The 16,008-nt window shown below is 50.8% G+C and overlaps 1 protein-coding gene across 8 annotated transcripts in view; it reads right to left on the bottom strand.

Moving 5' to 3' along the window:
• The window catches only part of HNF1B (HNF1 homeobox B), a 61,212-nt gene that overhangs the window by 34,608 nt on the left and 10,596 nt on the right, over positions 1–16,008 (bottom strand). For all 8 annotated transcript variants that reach the window (XR_015148276.1, XM_086360357.1, XM_086360359.1 and 5 more), the window contains exon 4: positions 14,027–14,262. Coding sequence is in view for 7 of the 8 variants with exons in the window: in XM_086360357.1 (XP_086216483.1) it covers positions 14,027–14,262 (236 nt within the window). In the remaining variant the exon portion in view is untranslated. The remainder of the gene's footprint in view (positions 1–14,026; positions 14,263–16,008) is intronic.

Genomic DNA, 16,008 nt, shown 5'->3' with positions numbered 1-16,008 from the left:
GTGACGACAGTATCACTGATCCTCTGAATCTCTTGAGTTTTCTGAGGTTGATGAGACACATGTATTTTTAAGGAGGAAGAAGGGGGACTGAGAGAGATGGAGAGAGAGAGATTAAAATACAATCAAAATGAAGAGAGAGCATTGATGCATTTCAGCAACTTCACGTTGGAAGGTGCGAAATGCGGGTGCCTAGGAGTAAGTATGACACAGCAGCTCTTTCTTTTCCCACCGGAGACCCCAGATAGTGCTTTATCTAGAGTGGAAAGAGCCAGTGGGATGCCTGTGGGGAGCCTACCCATTCCCCACTTCCTTTTTTTAAAAAAAGCTTTTTATTTTATATTGGAGTATGGCCAATTAACAGGGTTGTGACAGTCTTGGGTGGACAGTGAATGGAATCAGTCATACATATATGTGTATCCATCTCCCCCAGACTCCCTCTCATCCAGGCTGCCACATAACATTAAGCAGCTCCTGGTGCTAGACAGTAGGTTATCCATTTCAGATATAGCAGTGTGCCCATGTTTATTCCGACCTCCTTAACTATCCCTCCCTCTCCCATCCTTCCCATCCTTCCCTACCTCTTGAGGCCTAAGCATATACAAGGGGCCTTTAACAGCGTGGGAATAGGCACCTCCATTAACACGAGCTGACCATTTCTAAAGGGTTTAGGCTGCTGGCAGGAACCCCAAATTTAGTCTTGCCATGTTAGAATGCAGTTTTAGGCCCCTTGGGTTAATTCGGGGGTCAGGAGGATCAATTACTGGGGATTTACCATGGCAACCTGGGTAACTCAAACGGCTTTTTCTCTAGAGGAGTCTAAGGTGAAACTAAGAAGGGTTAACGATGGACATCGTTAGGCCTAAAGGCTGTGGGGGCAGACAGAGGCCTGCCGCAGTCTGGCTCCTGGGGTTTCCTTTCTGAGAGGCTGCCTTTGCTGGCAGGGTAATGTGGCTGCAACAAAGGCCCCCTCAGCTGGGCTGACGGGGAGAATCATGACGCTCCTGGTGGGGCTGGGGAACGGGGAGGGCCATAAAGTCATCAGCAGACTGAGACACTGGGTGTCCACATAAAAGTGAGGGCCCATAAACAGACATCAGTATTGTGACTGAAGGGCTAATAAAACTGCCTTAGAAGAGAGAGGTTTTCCACTGCGACCTATTCATACGCAGGACCCTACTGGGAGGTGATACCCGAGAAGAAGATCCTTGGAGGCCTGGCAAGTGTCAGAACTGCCTCATTATGGGATGCTTGCCTGGCCAGACCCCAGCCCCTTTCTCACTGCCGTGGAGGGCAGCTCCAGCATCACTGTCATCACCATCACCATCATCAGCGACAGACAGCCCCGTATCACCCGGCAGGCCTGCGGATGCTGGGCCAGGGAGCAGCAGGTGCTGGGCACTGAGGCCACGAACGTGGATGATCACTGGCTTCCACTGACCGGGAGCACCAGCAACGTGTGTAGGGAGCACCCCGAGACCTGATAGCTGCTTGGTTTCCTTCCTGTCTCTCCATGTGACTGGTAGGCAGTAAGTCCCATCCCTTTTCTAGACCTCAGTAGCTCAACGGAAACTCAGGAAGAGTGATTCTTGCTCTTTTCTTGCCCCAAGGGATGCTGGTAAGAGATGATAAAGGGAAGTAATCTAGAGTGAAGTACGTCGGACAGAGAAAGACACATACCCTATGATATCACTTATACGTAGAATCTTTAAAAAAAAAAAAAAAGAGTACAAATGAACTTACCTACAAAACAGAAATAGAGTTACAGATGTAGACCCCAAACTTATGGTCACCAGGGGTGGGAGGGAGGGATAAACTGGGAGATTGGGACTGGCAAATACACACTACTGTATATAGAACAGATAACTAATAAAGACCTACTGTACAGCACAGGGAACTCCACTCAGTGCTCTGTAATGGCCTAAACGGGAAAAGAACCTACAAAAATGAATAGATATGTATCCACCTGCAATGCGGGAGACCTGGGTTCGATCCCTGGGTCGGGAAGATCCCCTGGAGAAGGGAAAGGCTACCCACTCCAGTACTCTGGCCTGGAGAATTCCATGGACTCTATAGTCCACGGGGTCCCAAAAAGTTGGACACGACTGAGCGACTTTCACTTTCACTCTTTCATGTATATATAAATGATTCACTTTGCTGTACACTTGAAACTAACACAACATTATAAAATCAACTATACTCCAATATAAATTTTTTGAAAAAGGAAGTCATCTAGTAGAACTAAACTGAACTAGTAATCCAAGCTAGTACACCAAACTAGGACAAGCTAAATTAGTAGAACTTAAGGGAGAAAGAATAATAACTTGTTCTTTGAAGACTTCCTGGTAGTGTTTAACAGTGAGTGATTTTTTTTTGGTGAACTGTATACTTCAGTTAAGCAGTATTCATGGAAGTGGAGCTGAATGACATTGTTCCTAGAAAGGGGAGAATATACTTTATATAATAATATGTACATACATTATGAATAGAATGAAAGTAATTTCACGTTCAGCTTGAAAGTGAATAAGAGACTTATAAAGCAGGGCATTTACGTATGAGGCTTTTGGATAGGAAGCTGTCTGGAAGAGATACTGTCAGTCCACAAATACATAGAAGGTGTATCGTGTGCCAGGCACGGGGCTGTGGGCTGGAAACTCAGTGGTGAAAAAAGCCAACTTGGGCTTAGATGTCAGCACAGCCCACGTTTCTCTCACTCGGCATGCATGTTAAGCTCAGCATCTGTCTCTCTCCCTCCTGGATGAGCTGGAGTTTTAGCGGGTTCGGGGACGACCTTCTTCATGGTGAGAGTAAGACTGACTCGTCTTGTTTCTCTGTCTTTGACAGGTAGGAATGCAAACCCTACACTCCACCTGGAAATAGGAGTCTCAAAAAGGAGAAAAAGGCTCATTTCCACTTCCACCCCTAAGACATCCCGAGATAAATTAAGCTCCTATTTTGTATCCACCATGTAAACCGATGTTTCACAAATGGGAGTTGCTGTCTAGAGGTTTTCCATCTTTGCTAAGCAAGGACTCACTGGGCCTCACTGCCAGCCTGATCTGACAGGTGCCGACTGCAAAGATGCCCCCTGTAGCGGGCAGGGCCAGAAGGCCTGGGCAGGCATGCTGCCATTCAAAGGTCCTGAAAGTGTTAATTTTCAGCAGTTATAGGTGTCTCGTTTATATCCATTATAAATCTGTTTATTGTGACTGGCCCCACCCAATCTGCTGGAGCTGTAAAGCTCTAATGGTCCCTAATAAAGGTGGAAGGCACACAGTTCCTGAAATGGGGAAGGAGAAAGGGAGTGAGGGTGACCAGGAGGGAGAGAGGCAGATATGAGCTTAACAATAAAATATCACAATGGCCAAATTCCCTCTGCAGCTTCAAACAGCAGAGCCCCGGAGCCCCAGTCTCCAAATAATAACCTGTCAGAGCTGAAAGGTCTCATCGGCCAGAATCTCTGAGATGTTAGACGATTGGTCCAAGGTCACCCCTGCTTCTCAGTGCCTCGGGGCTCCTGGATCCTAGTCTAGGACCCTCAGACCAGCTCTCTCACTTCTTCTACTTCGACAGGAGACCTTCAAGCCTGCCTCCAACCCCTTTAGACTCCAGCCTTGCCCCATCTAGCCTGTGATGTCCAGCCCTGACTATCCATCCACATCTCTTAGGGAATTATTGAAACTTCCCCTGCCTGTCCACTTATTCCATATTCTGACTCTAAAAGGAGTTGATGGGGGTCTGCGCGTGTGTTCAGTTGCTTAGATGTGTCCGACTCTTTGCGACCCCATAGCCTGCAGCCCACCAGACTCCTCTGTTCATGGGATTTTCCAGGCAAGAAACCTGGAGTGGGATGAAATGGCTTTCCTCCTACAGGGCTCACCCAGGGATCGAATCCGTGTCTCCTGCATCTCCTGCATTGGCAGGCAGGTTCTTTACCATTGAGACATCTGGGAAGCCCCAAAGATATAGGTACTTTTATAATAATAAGCTCCCCAGATGCCTTTGATGTGGCCTGGGAACAGATCTGAGAACCACAGATCTTGTCAATACTTGAGTTTTATTCTCCCTGATGTCTCCAATGACTAGCAGGGTTCATGAAAAGGGAAACTCTTCCAGGGTGAAACTGCAAACCACAACCTTGTCCAGAACTCAGGGAGAACCAAAGCTCTTCCTATCTCTTGACGCCCTGAGGGTACCTGAGTCAACCCAATAACTCCTTCCGGGTCAAGCACCACATGGGGGTGCTGGATGCATTTTATCATGTTTAAGCCTCAAATGATAGCCGGAAGGAGATATATATTATGATTCCCGTTTAACAAATGAAGAAACCAAGGCTCAGAGAGGCTAAGTCACTCATTTGAGGCCATATGGCCAGAGAGCGACTGAATCACAATTCAAGCCCAAGCTTGTCTGGGGTGCTATACCTTGCTACCCAGACACACCCCTCTGAGCATGGTCCTGACAAGGGACTGCCTGTGACCAGCTCGCCTGGGGGATGTGGACTTCCCTTAGGAAAGTCATTAGACACTAAAGAGCGTCTACATGCATGGTGTGTCTCCAGCTTGGCAGGGACATGCAGTGTACACGTGCTGAGAAATCTCTTGACTACCCGAGAGCACTGGAGAGACTGAGCCTTGCTGGTCAAGCTCCTCCGTGGCTGAACTCACACAGGTGTGGTTTGGACAGGGCTGCTGAAGCCAGACCAGAGGGTGCTAGGGAGGTGTCTTAAAGCAGATGGCTCAGGTAGAGGAACGTTGCTTCTAGAAATTCAGCCCTCAGGAGTATCTGAGGTTTCTGGCATTCACTGTGGGAACTGCGTCCACCCAACCCCTTCTTACTGCTCTTTTGCCTGAAGTTTGGGGAGCTTCCTTCCTAAGAACAAAGGTCATGAAGCTTCTCAGATTTGGCCTCCACCAGGAAAGCACCACACCCGCTCTAAATGGCAGGTTTCCAGGACTAATTACCAACAAGCAAGGATACTCACATCTTTCATTAAAGGAAAGGAATGCCTTATTAGGTGGAGAAAATTCAGGGTCATCTTATGTACCTGACCTTTTGCTACATGGTCATGACCCCCCTGTGCCCCATGGCCATCCATGGTTCTTCCCAGCTTTCTCTCACTGTTTAGCATCAATCCACTGAAACCTATGGCAATGGATGTGTGCTCAGTCACTCAGTCATGTACATATGACTCTTTGTGACCCCATGAACTGTAACCCACCAGGCTCCTCTGTCCATGGGATTTTGCAGGCAAGAATTGGAGGGGATTGTCATTTCCTCCTCCAGGGAATCTTCCTGACCCAGGGATCGAACCCAGGTCTCTTGCATGGCAGGTAGATGCTTTACTGCTGAGTCACTGGAAAAGCCCATGGTACTGCAAACGCCCTATGGCTATCACAGAGCAGTCCTTCCTGGAAGTAGGAAAGCCTTCCTCAGACCCAATTACTCCAAGAAGCCAGCCTGAGTCTGCCACAAACACAAAGATGATTATCTAGTAGAACTACTCAAATTGTCTGAAAGTCAAGATCGAAAGATAAGAGGAACAGAAGGAAAGAGGAATAACCCAAACCACTAAGCTCTGCCAGGACTGCTAATAGGTACCATTTATGAGAGCCTGCTACATCCTGGGTGCTTTACATATATTATCTCATTTAATCCTTTGGCATCTGCATGAGTTCAGTTCAGTTCAGTTCAGTCGCTCGGTCGTGTCTGACTCTTTGCGACCCCATGAATTGCAGCACGCCAGGCCTCCCTGTCCATCACCAACTCCCGGAGATCACTCAGACTCATGTCCATCGAGTCAGTGATGCCATCCAGACATCTCATCCTCTGTCGTCCCCTTCTCCTCCTGCCCCCAATCCCTCCCAGCATCAGAGTCTTTTCCAATGAGTCAACTCTTCGCATGAGGTGGCCAAAGTACTGGAGTTTCAGCTTTAGCATCATTCCTTCCAAAGAAATCCCAGGGCTGATCTCCTTCAGAATGGACTGGTCGGATCTCCTTGCAGTCCAAGGGACTCTCAAGAGTCTTCTCTAGCATCACAGTCCGAAGGCACTTCTGCACTCAGTCTTCTTTACTGCCCAACTCTCATATCTGTACATAACTACTGGAAAAACTATAGCCTGGAGTATCTTTAGCGTGTATTAAATGTCAGTGTTGTTGATAGTCAGACATCTATGGCACGGCCAGGCACTGGGGTTTTTAGAAGTCCTCCAGTTGATTCTAAGGTGCGGCGAGATTTAGGAACCGCTGTCCTAGAACGCAGGTCAGCAAACAGTGGTCTGCAGGCCAAAGCGGCCTGTTTTTGTGTGAACTATGAGCTCAGAATGGTTTTTATATCCTTAAGTGGTTTTTAAAAAGAAAAAGAGTATTATGTGATACACAAAAATCACAGGAAATTCAAATTTTAATCCCCACCACAGCCATGTCCATTTGTTCACACCTGGTCCATGGCTGCTTTTGCTCTCCAAAGGCAGAGCTGAGCAGCTGCGCCTGAGACAGCATGGCCTGAAAAGCCTGAAACAGTCACCATCTGGCTCTTTACAGAAAGTGTGCCAGCCTCAACACTAGAGTTCCTTTTTGAGGGGCTGCGCTGGGTCTTCGTTGCTACATGTGGGCCTTCTCTAGCAGCAGCGAGTGGGGCTCCTCTCTAGTTGTGTTACATGGGCTTCTTCGCTTGTTGTGGTACCTGGGCTCTAGGTACACGGGCTTCAGTAGTTGCAGCGTGTGGGCTCAGTAGTTGGGGTGCTTGGGCTTAGTTGCTTCGAGGAGCCCATGCGGGATCTACCCCAACCAGGGATCGAACCCGTGTCCCCTGTATTGACAGGCAGATTCTTAACCACTGGACCACTGAACCACCAGGGAAGTTCTATAGCAGAGTTCTTATGAACAGCTAGGATGATAACCAGGATTGAATGTGTTTGACTTTATTTTGGGGCTAGATTTCAAATATACACACATATATTATGGTATATACATATATATGCTTTTTTCCCCTCCCCATCCATGTTTGATATTGTGGTTTCCTATCGAGCAGTTAGCTTCAAACCTTGCACAGCTCCCTGCCTGTTTCTGCACCCTTGGCGCTTAATTCTCTCCCAGTTTTTGTCAGTTTCCATCAAACCTTCAACAAACAGACTCCAAAGACACTTCTCCCATAACCTGCAGGCAGGGGCAATGTGCTTGCAGGCAGCTTCCTTCCACCTTAGGACCCCACGGGAGGCAGCAAGGAGTCCTTGAATTCCCTAAGGGTCCTTCAGGGGGATTAGGCAGGCAGGTAGGGCTGCTCCAGCGATAGGACTCCAGTATCTGCTCGGCCCCTTTGTGACGAGGCTGGAGCCCCACTGGCCCGGGCAGCCGGGCTTCTTTGTATGCAGACCAGGGCTGGCCCGCTATCAGGGGGAGGCTGCCAGCAGAATGCTCTGAAGGCTGGGCCTCTTAATCTCATTAATATCCTGATTGTCTTCCCCAATCTAGTGGCAGCCGATGGGGTGGTACCCGCAAGATAAAATGACCTTTGAATTCAACAGATAAAATGGCAGTCAGATAAAGTCCCTACAAGGAGAACACTGGAGCCCTGGCCACCCCGGAACTCCACATCTCTATAAACATGTTTTCTAAAATAGCAGACGACTCAAGGCAGGGTTTGCTTCTCTTCTGAACAAAAAGAAGCTTCTGCTGAGGGACAATGGGGCTTCTTTTCTATGGGGAGGTTTGCTGCTGCGGAGATGAATATTTTTACAACTGCCCTCATAAACCCCCTCAGCTTGTCTGCTGCCCCGGGAGTGGGTGGGACTCCAGAGGTGAGCCGAGGTGGTGCTCGCACTGTCTCCACAGCCCCATTAAGTTGTTAAGGCATTTAGTGCCCCAGACAGTGCCGACTGCAAGGGCAGTTCAACTCTCCACCCAGATGGGGATGGGGTGGTGGAAGAGGGGGCTTTAATTTCTTCCCTGGGCAGGGCACAGAATCCACCTTGGTCAGGGGCAACAGTTGCGCGGGTTGGGGGTGGAATAAGCCAGGGAAGCCGCCAAATTGCCAGACTGGGAGACCCCACCCTTAAAGCCCCTTTGTCATTCAAAGAGGAATAGTAAAAATGTGGGAGAAGAAGGAACTGTGGGAGGATCCTGTGTGTTGCTTTCCATGCTTGAAAGTGCTTAGCATCTGCGTAATGCAAAGAGAAAGTCGGGTGTATCCCTTCAAAACCAGTCTCTGCCGCTTATGAACTCTATGTGCATGCATGCTCAGTCACTCAGTTGTGTTTGACTCTTTGCGATCCTGTGGACTGTAGCCTGTCAGGCCCCCCTGTCCATGGGATTCTCCAGGCAAGAATACTGGAGTGGGTTGCCATTTCATCTTTCAGGAGATTTTTCCCCACCCAGGGATTGAACCTGTGTCTACTGCGTCTCCTGAATTGCAGGCAGATTGTTTACCACTGAGCCACTGGGGAAGTTGGACAAAATACTTGCATTCTAAACACCTCACCTTCCTTGATTATAAAATGGGGTAAGGATATAGACAGTGTCTATCCTACGAAGTTGTGAGGATTCAATAAGATGATGCAAATATCAGCCCAGGGCCTGGTATCCAGGAAGGGCTCAATCAGTATTAGCTGATTATTCAAAGTTACTCACAACCCTGCCACTGGGCACTTTTGAGATTTCCTTGGATTCTGTAGATTTCACTGTTAGGGAAAGTCAGAGTGACCACATGGATGTCCTGACTCAGGATCTGGTTAGTCTAAGACCCAGGGTTAGATTTCTGCAGGCAAGTTAGAGATGTAACAGGGGATGAGGGAGAGGCGGGAGGCAGGATTCTCTGGTTCTCCAGCTCTGATCTGACTTTGGTGGGGCGGGGGTGATCGGGGGGCGGGACAAGGACAGCCCTGGGCTAGGAGAGGGAGGAATAGCATTTGCAGGGAGGGAGGAGCAAGCAGCCACAGAAATACACGCCTCTGTAATAGTAGTGGCCCACCGGCTTAGTTGCCCCACGGCATGTGGGATCTTCCCAGATCAGGGATCGAACCCGTGTCTCCTACGTTGGCAGGTAGCTTCTTTACCCCTGAGCCACCAGGGAACTATTGAGCCTGTGCTCTGAAGCCTGGGAGTTGCAATTACTCAAGCCTGTGCATCCTTGCTCTGGGACAAGAGAAGTCCTTGCATCACAACTAGAAAATAGCTCCTGCTTGCCTTAATCAGAGAAAACCCACACAGCAACAAAGACCCTGCACTGCCAAAAATGAAGAAGTAAAATGGTAACAAAACAACAACACAAAAGAAAGACACCTCTCCTCTTGGGTAAAGAGGCTTTGGGGCTCAGGGCATCCAAAGGTTATCCTGCGAGGCTCCTTCTTGCCTCTGGGACTCCCTTTATTTCCAGGAGAATGAGCCTCTACCTCCTTGAAAGGTGATACAGAAGATCAGGTGTTGGGTGAGTGAAGGCTGATGGAGACCTCTGCCCCTCCCTTGGTGTTGCAAGGAGGCCAAGAGACCTTGCTGGAGGCAGCTGGGCGAGTTTGCCACAGTCAGGAGGGGACAGTACACAAGGCCACCAGAGATGATGTAGCCGATCCCAGGGCTTGAGCCAAGGCTGGCCCAGCTTCCATCCCACGCCAACTTCCTCCTCCTCCTCGGGCGGATCAATACAGGCACCAGTCTCCAACCAGTCCGCTTCCTCACCACAGCCCTGCTCTCTGACCTTTGGGGGGCCTTTCCCTTGATTCTGCTCCAGAATGGAGGTCGGAGCCATCACTCCGGGCCTGCTCAATGGCCTCAGAATGGGCTGTCACAGGGCCTATAACCGGGGACAGCTCCTGCTGGCGAGAGCTGGGATGGGGGGCTGCAGATAAAGGCCTTCCCGGCTGAAGATAAATGGCTGCTGGCAGCCGGCTACAGTAACTCCAGGCCCCCAAGCAGAGCAAACAAAGGGTGCCCCTGTGACACTCCCTGGAAAGATGAAGGCCCATCAGAGGCAGCCAGGCTTGTTCAAAGCCCCAACTTAATTGTCAATTAAGCATGCATGAGGGACACAAAGCCATGACAACCCTGGGCTGCATGCTGGCGTGTGATTGTAAAGCCGGGAGGGGCAACGCTGAAAACAGCTGATTCTGCTGACCATGTGTTTGTAGGGCACCTTGTAACCAATCAGCCGCTGACAGAGGCAAAGGGCTCCTCCTGCCACTCCTATTGTGCCGGACATTCCAGGGCCAGGGTCACGCTGTGGTCACCATGGGCAGGTGGGGCCACAGCGCTGTCAGCGTGGCCAGGAGGGCGGGGGCTCAGGTACAGAACAGATGCTCTCCTCCCCAGGGAGAAGGGTCAAGGGAAGATGCGTCTCGAGGTGCCTCCTGTCCTCCTGGCTCGAGGATTGGGATTTGGAGGGGAAAGAGGGGAGAAGGTGGGGGCTTGGGGATGGGGACTTTGTCTTGGGGATGGGGACTCGCAACTCAAGTTGTGAGTCTTGAGCCTGGATGTTCGTTTCTCCTTGGCCACTGTAGAGCTCTTTTCTGCATCCAGGTATGTTTGGGGCTTGGTTAGAGACCATACCTTGGTTGCAGGGACCATGATGGGAAGTAAGCATATCATGAGGAATGCAGACCAAAACTTCCCCAAGCGCTGGGCTTCAGCCTGTCATCTGGGTGGCCCTGGGCACACTTCCCAGGAGACAGTCACAGCTCATGTGCTGCCCACCCTGGGAGCTGATGACGGGGACACTTCCTGGGGTGTAGCATCCTATACCCCAGCCTCAGGGCCAGAACATTTCACTGTCTCTTAGCAATAAGGCCCCAATCTGTGAAACTGAAAAGGAAATAGATTCCTGCTGCCTGTCACAAAAGAGGCTTGAAAAGCTATGGCAGAAAAGCTACGACCAACCTAGACAGCATATTAAAAAGCAGAGACGTTATTTTGCCAACAAAGGTCCTACACTCAAAGCTATGGTTTTTCCAGTAGTCATGTATGGGTGTGAGAGTTGGACTATAAAGAAAGCTGAACATCAATTCTAAAGAAGAATTGATGGTTTTGAACTGTGGTGTTGGAGAAGACTCTTGAGAGTCCCTTGGACTGCAAGGAGATCCAACCAGTCAATCCTAAAGGAGATCAGTCCTGAATATTCATTGGAAGGACTGATGCTGAAACTGAAACTCCAGTACTTTGGCCACCTGATGCGAAGAACTGACTCATTGGAAAAGACCCTGATGCTGGGAAAGATTGAAGGTGGGAGGAGAAGGGGATGACAAAGGATGAGATGGTTGGATGGCATCACTGACTTGATAGACATGAGTTTGAGCAAGCTCTGTGAGTTGGTGATGAACAGGGAAGCCTCCTGTGCTACAGCCCATGGGGTCACAGAATTGGACACGGCTGAGCAATTGAACTGAACTGACTCTTGCCATGACCACTTGTTTAGCTTTCTGTGATAATGATAAAGTGAAAGTGAAAGTGAAGTCACTCAGTTGTGTCCGACTCTTTGTGACCCCATAGACTGTAGCCTACCAGGCTCCTCTGTCCATGGGATTTTCCAGGCAATAATACTGGAGTGGATTGCCATTTCCTTCTCCAGGGGATCTTCCCAACCCAGGGCTTGAACTCGAGTCTCCCGCATTGTAGACAGAAGCTTTACTGTCTGAGCCACCAGGGAAGTCCGATAACGACAATGGTGACAGTAATTATGGTTTGGGCTTTCCTGGTGGGTGAGTGATAAAGAATCCTCCTGCCAATGCAGGAGATGTGGGTTCGATCCCTGGGTTGGGAAGATGCCCTGGAGAAGGAAATGGCAACCCACTCCAGTATTCTTGCCTGGGAAATCCCATGAACAGAGGAGCCTGGCGGGCTACAGTCCATGGGGTCGCAAAAGAGTCAGACACAACAGCGACTAACAACAACAAAACAGTTATGGTTTACTGGGAAAGATGCTGTTCACACAGTCTCTCATTGAATTCTCACGTGGACCGCAGGTTCTAGGTACCCTATCTCCATTTCACAGACAGGAAACTCAGAAAGAAATTCTATGAACTGGCCGCGCTGCAGGTTATGGGGGTTAGAACCAGGATTCAAAACTAAGTCCAGAGAATCAGTCCCTGGTGGGTGTGGACCATCGTGATGAACTGAGTTAAAATTCAGGCAGAGAGAAAGGTAGGCACTAAAAATATACAGTGGCCCATAATTATTGTTCCATAAATAGCAGGTCCTCCCTACAAAGGGGCACAAAACTCTCAAAGATAAACTTGATCCCTGGCAGTTCTCCACGCCAGCCTCCCAACTAGCCCAGAGGCCCCCAGGGGCAGGGGCGTGTGTCTTACTCATCACTAGCTTGGTGCCCGCACTCAGCCTGTCTGTGCTGTAGGGAGGCACAGGGTGGGATTCTACAGCCCTGGGTTCTAGTCCTTGTTCCACTACCATCACCTTGGGGAACTCTGCAAAGTTACTACCTTTTCCTGGGCCTCAATTTCCTTCTTCCGAGTACCTCCCAGTTCTAACATTTCCTGATATGTAACACGGTCTCAACTTCCGGGGACTCCGGAGAATCCACGTCCAGTGGAACGTGCCTTCTGAGGCCGATCGATCGGTGGTGTCTTGGCTGTGCTGCCCGGCCCTCTGCCCAGGCCCTAGTACCTGCTCTGGCCCCTCCAGCCCCGCCTCTCTGGGTCTCCTGCCACTATACAGAATGCCTAAGCCGACGACCCCGTGGTGACCTCACCACAACCCCAGCTTGTCAGAAAGCCACTGGGCCTTTGTTTGGCTTGCAGGCTCCCTGACTTTGGTGTGGAGATCACAGGTCCCAGCACAATGGCCATTGTCTTCTCAATAACGCCCCTTGCCCCAGCCACGCCCCCCGCAGCTCTCAGCTCCAGCTCTGTGGATTACTACCGCAGAGGGGCTGCATTACTTTGCCATCGGGCCAGTGATCATCTGCAGGCTTCTCTGCCTCTCAGGAGTGACCCCAACTTTCTTCCTATGTGGCTGAGCTCTTCCCTTCGGTGGCAACAGCACCCAGAAAAGCACCCCTCCCTGGCCCAGGCTTCACGCTGGACAGAGACCCCTGAGGAGGTCATGCCTGCGGTGTGGGGGGTGGGGGCACAGTGCAGAATGGATGCTTGCAGATGGATCAGGTCGGGGCTCCGAGCCAGTGCCCCTGGCACTCAGGTCAGGTCCCCGGTCTCAGGCCTCTCCCAGCAGAAGGGCAACCAGCTGGTGAGGGTGCAGAGCAGTTTAGAACCATCCCCAGAGTTGGAAGTGGCACTCGACTCCGTCTGCAAACCCCTCCCCGAGCAGGCAGTAGACCGTACACGCTCTGTCTACACCGGCACCACACCAACCTCAGTAAACTCATCACACTGGGAAGAAGCCAGCTTTCCCAGAAGGACCCACGTGGCCCTCAGCACATGGGGGTGGTCTCCCACCAGGAAGGAAGGTGTGGGATTCTGTCCTGACAAGCCCACACCCCAGAACAGGGGCATCCTCACCCAGGCCGGGCGGGGCCTGGCACACACAGCACACAGTAGGTACTCAGCCGATTTTGACCAACTCATCACTGCCAAGGTTTCATGTGACCAACCCTACCCTAACTCTGGGAGCGCACAGATGTCCCCAAGCAGAGGGGTCCTTGCCCAGAGGCCCCTGGACGACTCCTACTGTAGCTGGACAGAGCCCTGGGGATGCACATGAACGGGCGACCCCTCTGCCGGCGGTGTGGACCCGGCACACCGACAAGACAGGCTGCTCCATCTCATCCGGCGGCGGCCCTGACCTGCTGAGTCAGCAGCACCCCCCCCGCCCCCCCGCCCCAACACCCACACTCACACAGAAGAAAAGAGCCTAGAGAAGAATGGGGAGCAGGGCTCCCTGGAGGCTGAGCAAGGATGCAGAGGAAATCTGACCATGGCTACATGCAACTCTCATGAGAACTGTTCAGCAGAAGAAGGAAGTCAGCCCTAGGACCGTCCCAAAGCATTTCCTTTTCTGAGACATCATGAGACCCCTGGGGGAAAAGCCAGAAGGTCAGGTTGCCAAGCGGTGGGGCTGGGCCCTGCTTACCTGGCAGCTTGTTTGGAGGGGAGGTGCTGGGCTGGTGGTGGGGGGAGCCATGGGAGAGCAGGGTGTTCAGGCCATGCGTCTGGCTGGAGCTGTAGGCGTCCATGGCCAGCTTCTGCCGGAACGCCTCCTCCTTCCTGCGGTTTGCGAACCAGTTGTAGACGCGGACCTCAGTGACCAGGTTGGAGCCCAGGCCGTGGGCTTTGGAGGGGGAGACGCCTCGCTGCAAACATTCTGCCCTGAGAATAGGAGAGAGGGGAGACGGTAAGTGAGGGTGGTCGGTGGGGAGGCCCCCTGGCATTTGGCCCCAGGTACACGACAGCGGGGGGCTTCCCTGGTGGCTCAGTGGTCAAAGAATCCGCCTGTCAGATAGGAGACTCAGGTTCAATCTCTGGGTCAGGAAGATCCCTGGGAGAAGGGAATGACAAGTCACTCTAGTATTACTGCCTGGGAAATCCCATGCACAGAGGAGCCTAGCGAGGTAACATACAGTCCATGGGGTCACAAAGAGTTGGACACGAGTGAGTGACTGAGCACATATGCATACTATCATGGAGCGGGGGGTGGGTGATGGCAAGGAGTGTGAAGCGTTCAAGGATAGAGTATTGGAAGCCTGAGAAATGGCCAGCCTGGGTAGTTATCTGATGAGATGGCTGGATGGCTGGAGCAGTGTGGAACACAGGTTCTGAGCAGGCTCACTGCCCCAGAAGTCTGGGGCTTAGCCTTTGGTGTGGCTCCTGAACAAGAGAGGAAGGTGAGGGACAGGCATCTCAGGCGGAAGGTCCAGGTGAGCCTCCTGACACCGTATGTGACTATTTTTCCTGTCCTACAAAAGACCATTTCGTTTGCTGGCCTAGTCTGAGCCCCTCCATAGCACTCTGAACGGACTTCTGGTCTTCCAGGGTTTGGACACCCCACAAAGGTGCCATGGAAGCCAGATCCCTTAGTCACATAATAGGAATTCCTTCCAAAGGGCAGGCTGGGTGAGGTATAAATGAGGACACAGCAGAGACAGCTGGTCTCCAGTCATCATCGCTGAGGAAACCCCAGGGCCAGTCGTGAGAGAGATTCTTAGACACCACTGGATACTGGGGGGCTTCCCTCTCATCAGTGGGGGCCAGAGCACAGCTGAGGACTCTGTGACACATCTGGGCAGATGGTTTCATCTCCCCAGGCCCCTGCCAGACTTCCCTAGCTGCATCATCTCCCTGCCAGAGCTGGTCCAGCCCAGAGACAGAGAGAACACACAGGTCTTAGCCAAAGCAAAGAGCAGATTTTTTAAAAAGTGAAGGTTGGAATCAGAGCAGATGGGGCAAGAATGAAGCTAAAGGATATATAGAGGATTTTCTAATAGTTTTCTTTAAAATGTGACAGCCTGGGTGGGAGGGGATTTGGGGGAGAATGGATACACATATATATGCGTGGCTGAGTCCCTTCACTGTTCACCTAAACCATCACAACGTTGTTTGTTAATCGGCTATACCCCAATACAAAATAAAAGCTTAAAAAAAATGCCATGTCATTAAAAACAAATGAACTCTACAAAAACAACTCTAATCAGTGTGGGCAGAGTGGAGGGAATTCTGACCAATTCTTGCTCTCTTGCTAAGTTTCCCTTTGAACCAACATTTGGTCTCGTCCAAAGCCAGTCTATGGCTAAGGAATAGCTTTCCCTTGGTCTGTAGGGGGATCAAACGCACGATTCTCCCTTCATTGGCATATTTTAGACCATCATTCTCCATCATTCCCTGGGATAACAGTTCACAGGGCTATGCCACAGAAAGACATCCCCTGGTTAACAATCAGTTCAGCAAAGTGAAGTGTGTTTCTTGACTGCAGGACTTCTCAGAGCCTTTAATATAGGAATGCACGTTGTGACCCCCTAAGAGAAAGTTACGCAGATGATGGTTCTTAGACTGATTTATTAATGACTTGAAATGAGGGTTCTGCGGGACACACTTTGCGAAAGCCCGATTTAGCCACAT

The sequence above is a fragment of the Bos grunniens genome, chromosome 19 (assembly GCF_055505025.1).
Source record: "Bos grunniens cultivar Pamir isolate PY7600 chromosome 19, Bosgru_T2T1.0, whole genome shotgun sequence".
In the NCBI taxonomy this organism is placed as follows: Eukaryota; Metazoa; Chordata; class Mammalia; order Artiodactyla; family Bovidae; genus Bos; species Bos grunniens.
The sequence above is the reverse complement of the archived record's forward strand: the minus strand, read 5'-3'. Positions and strand labels throughout refer to the sequence as shown.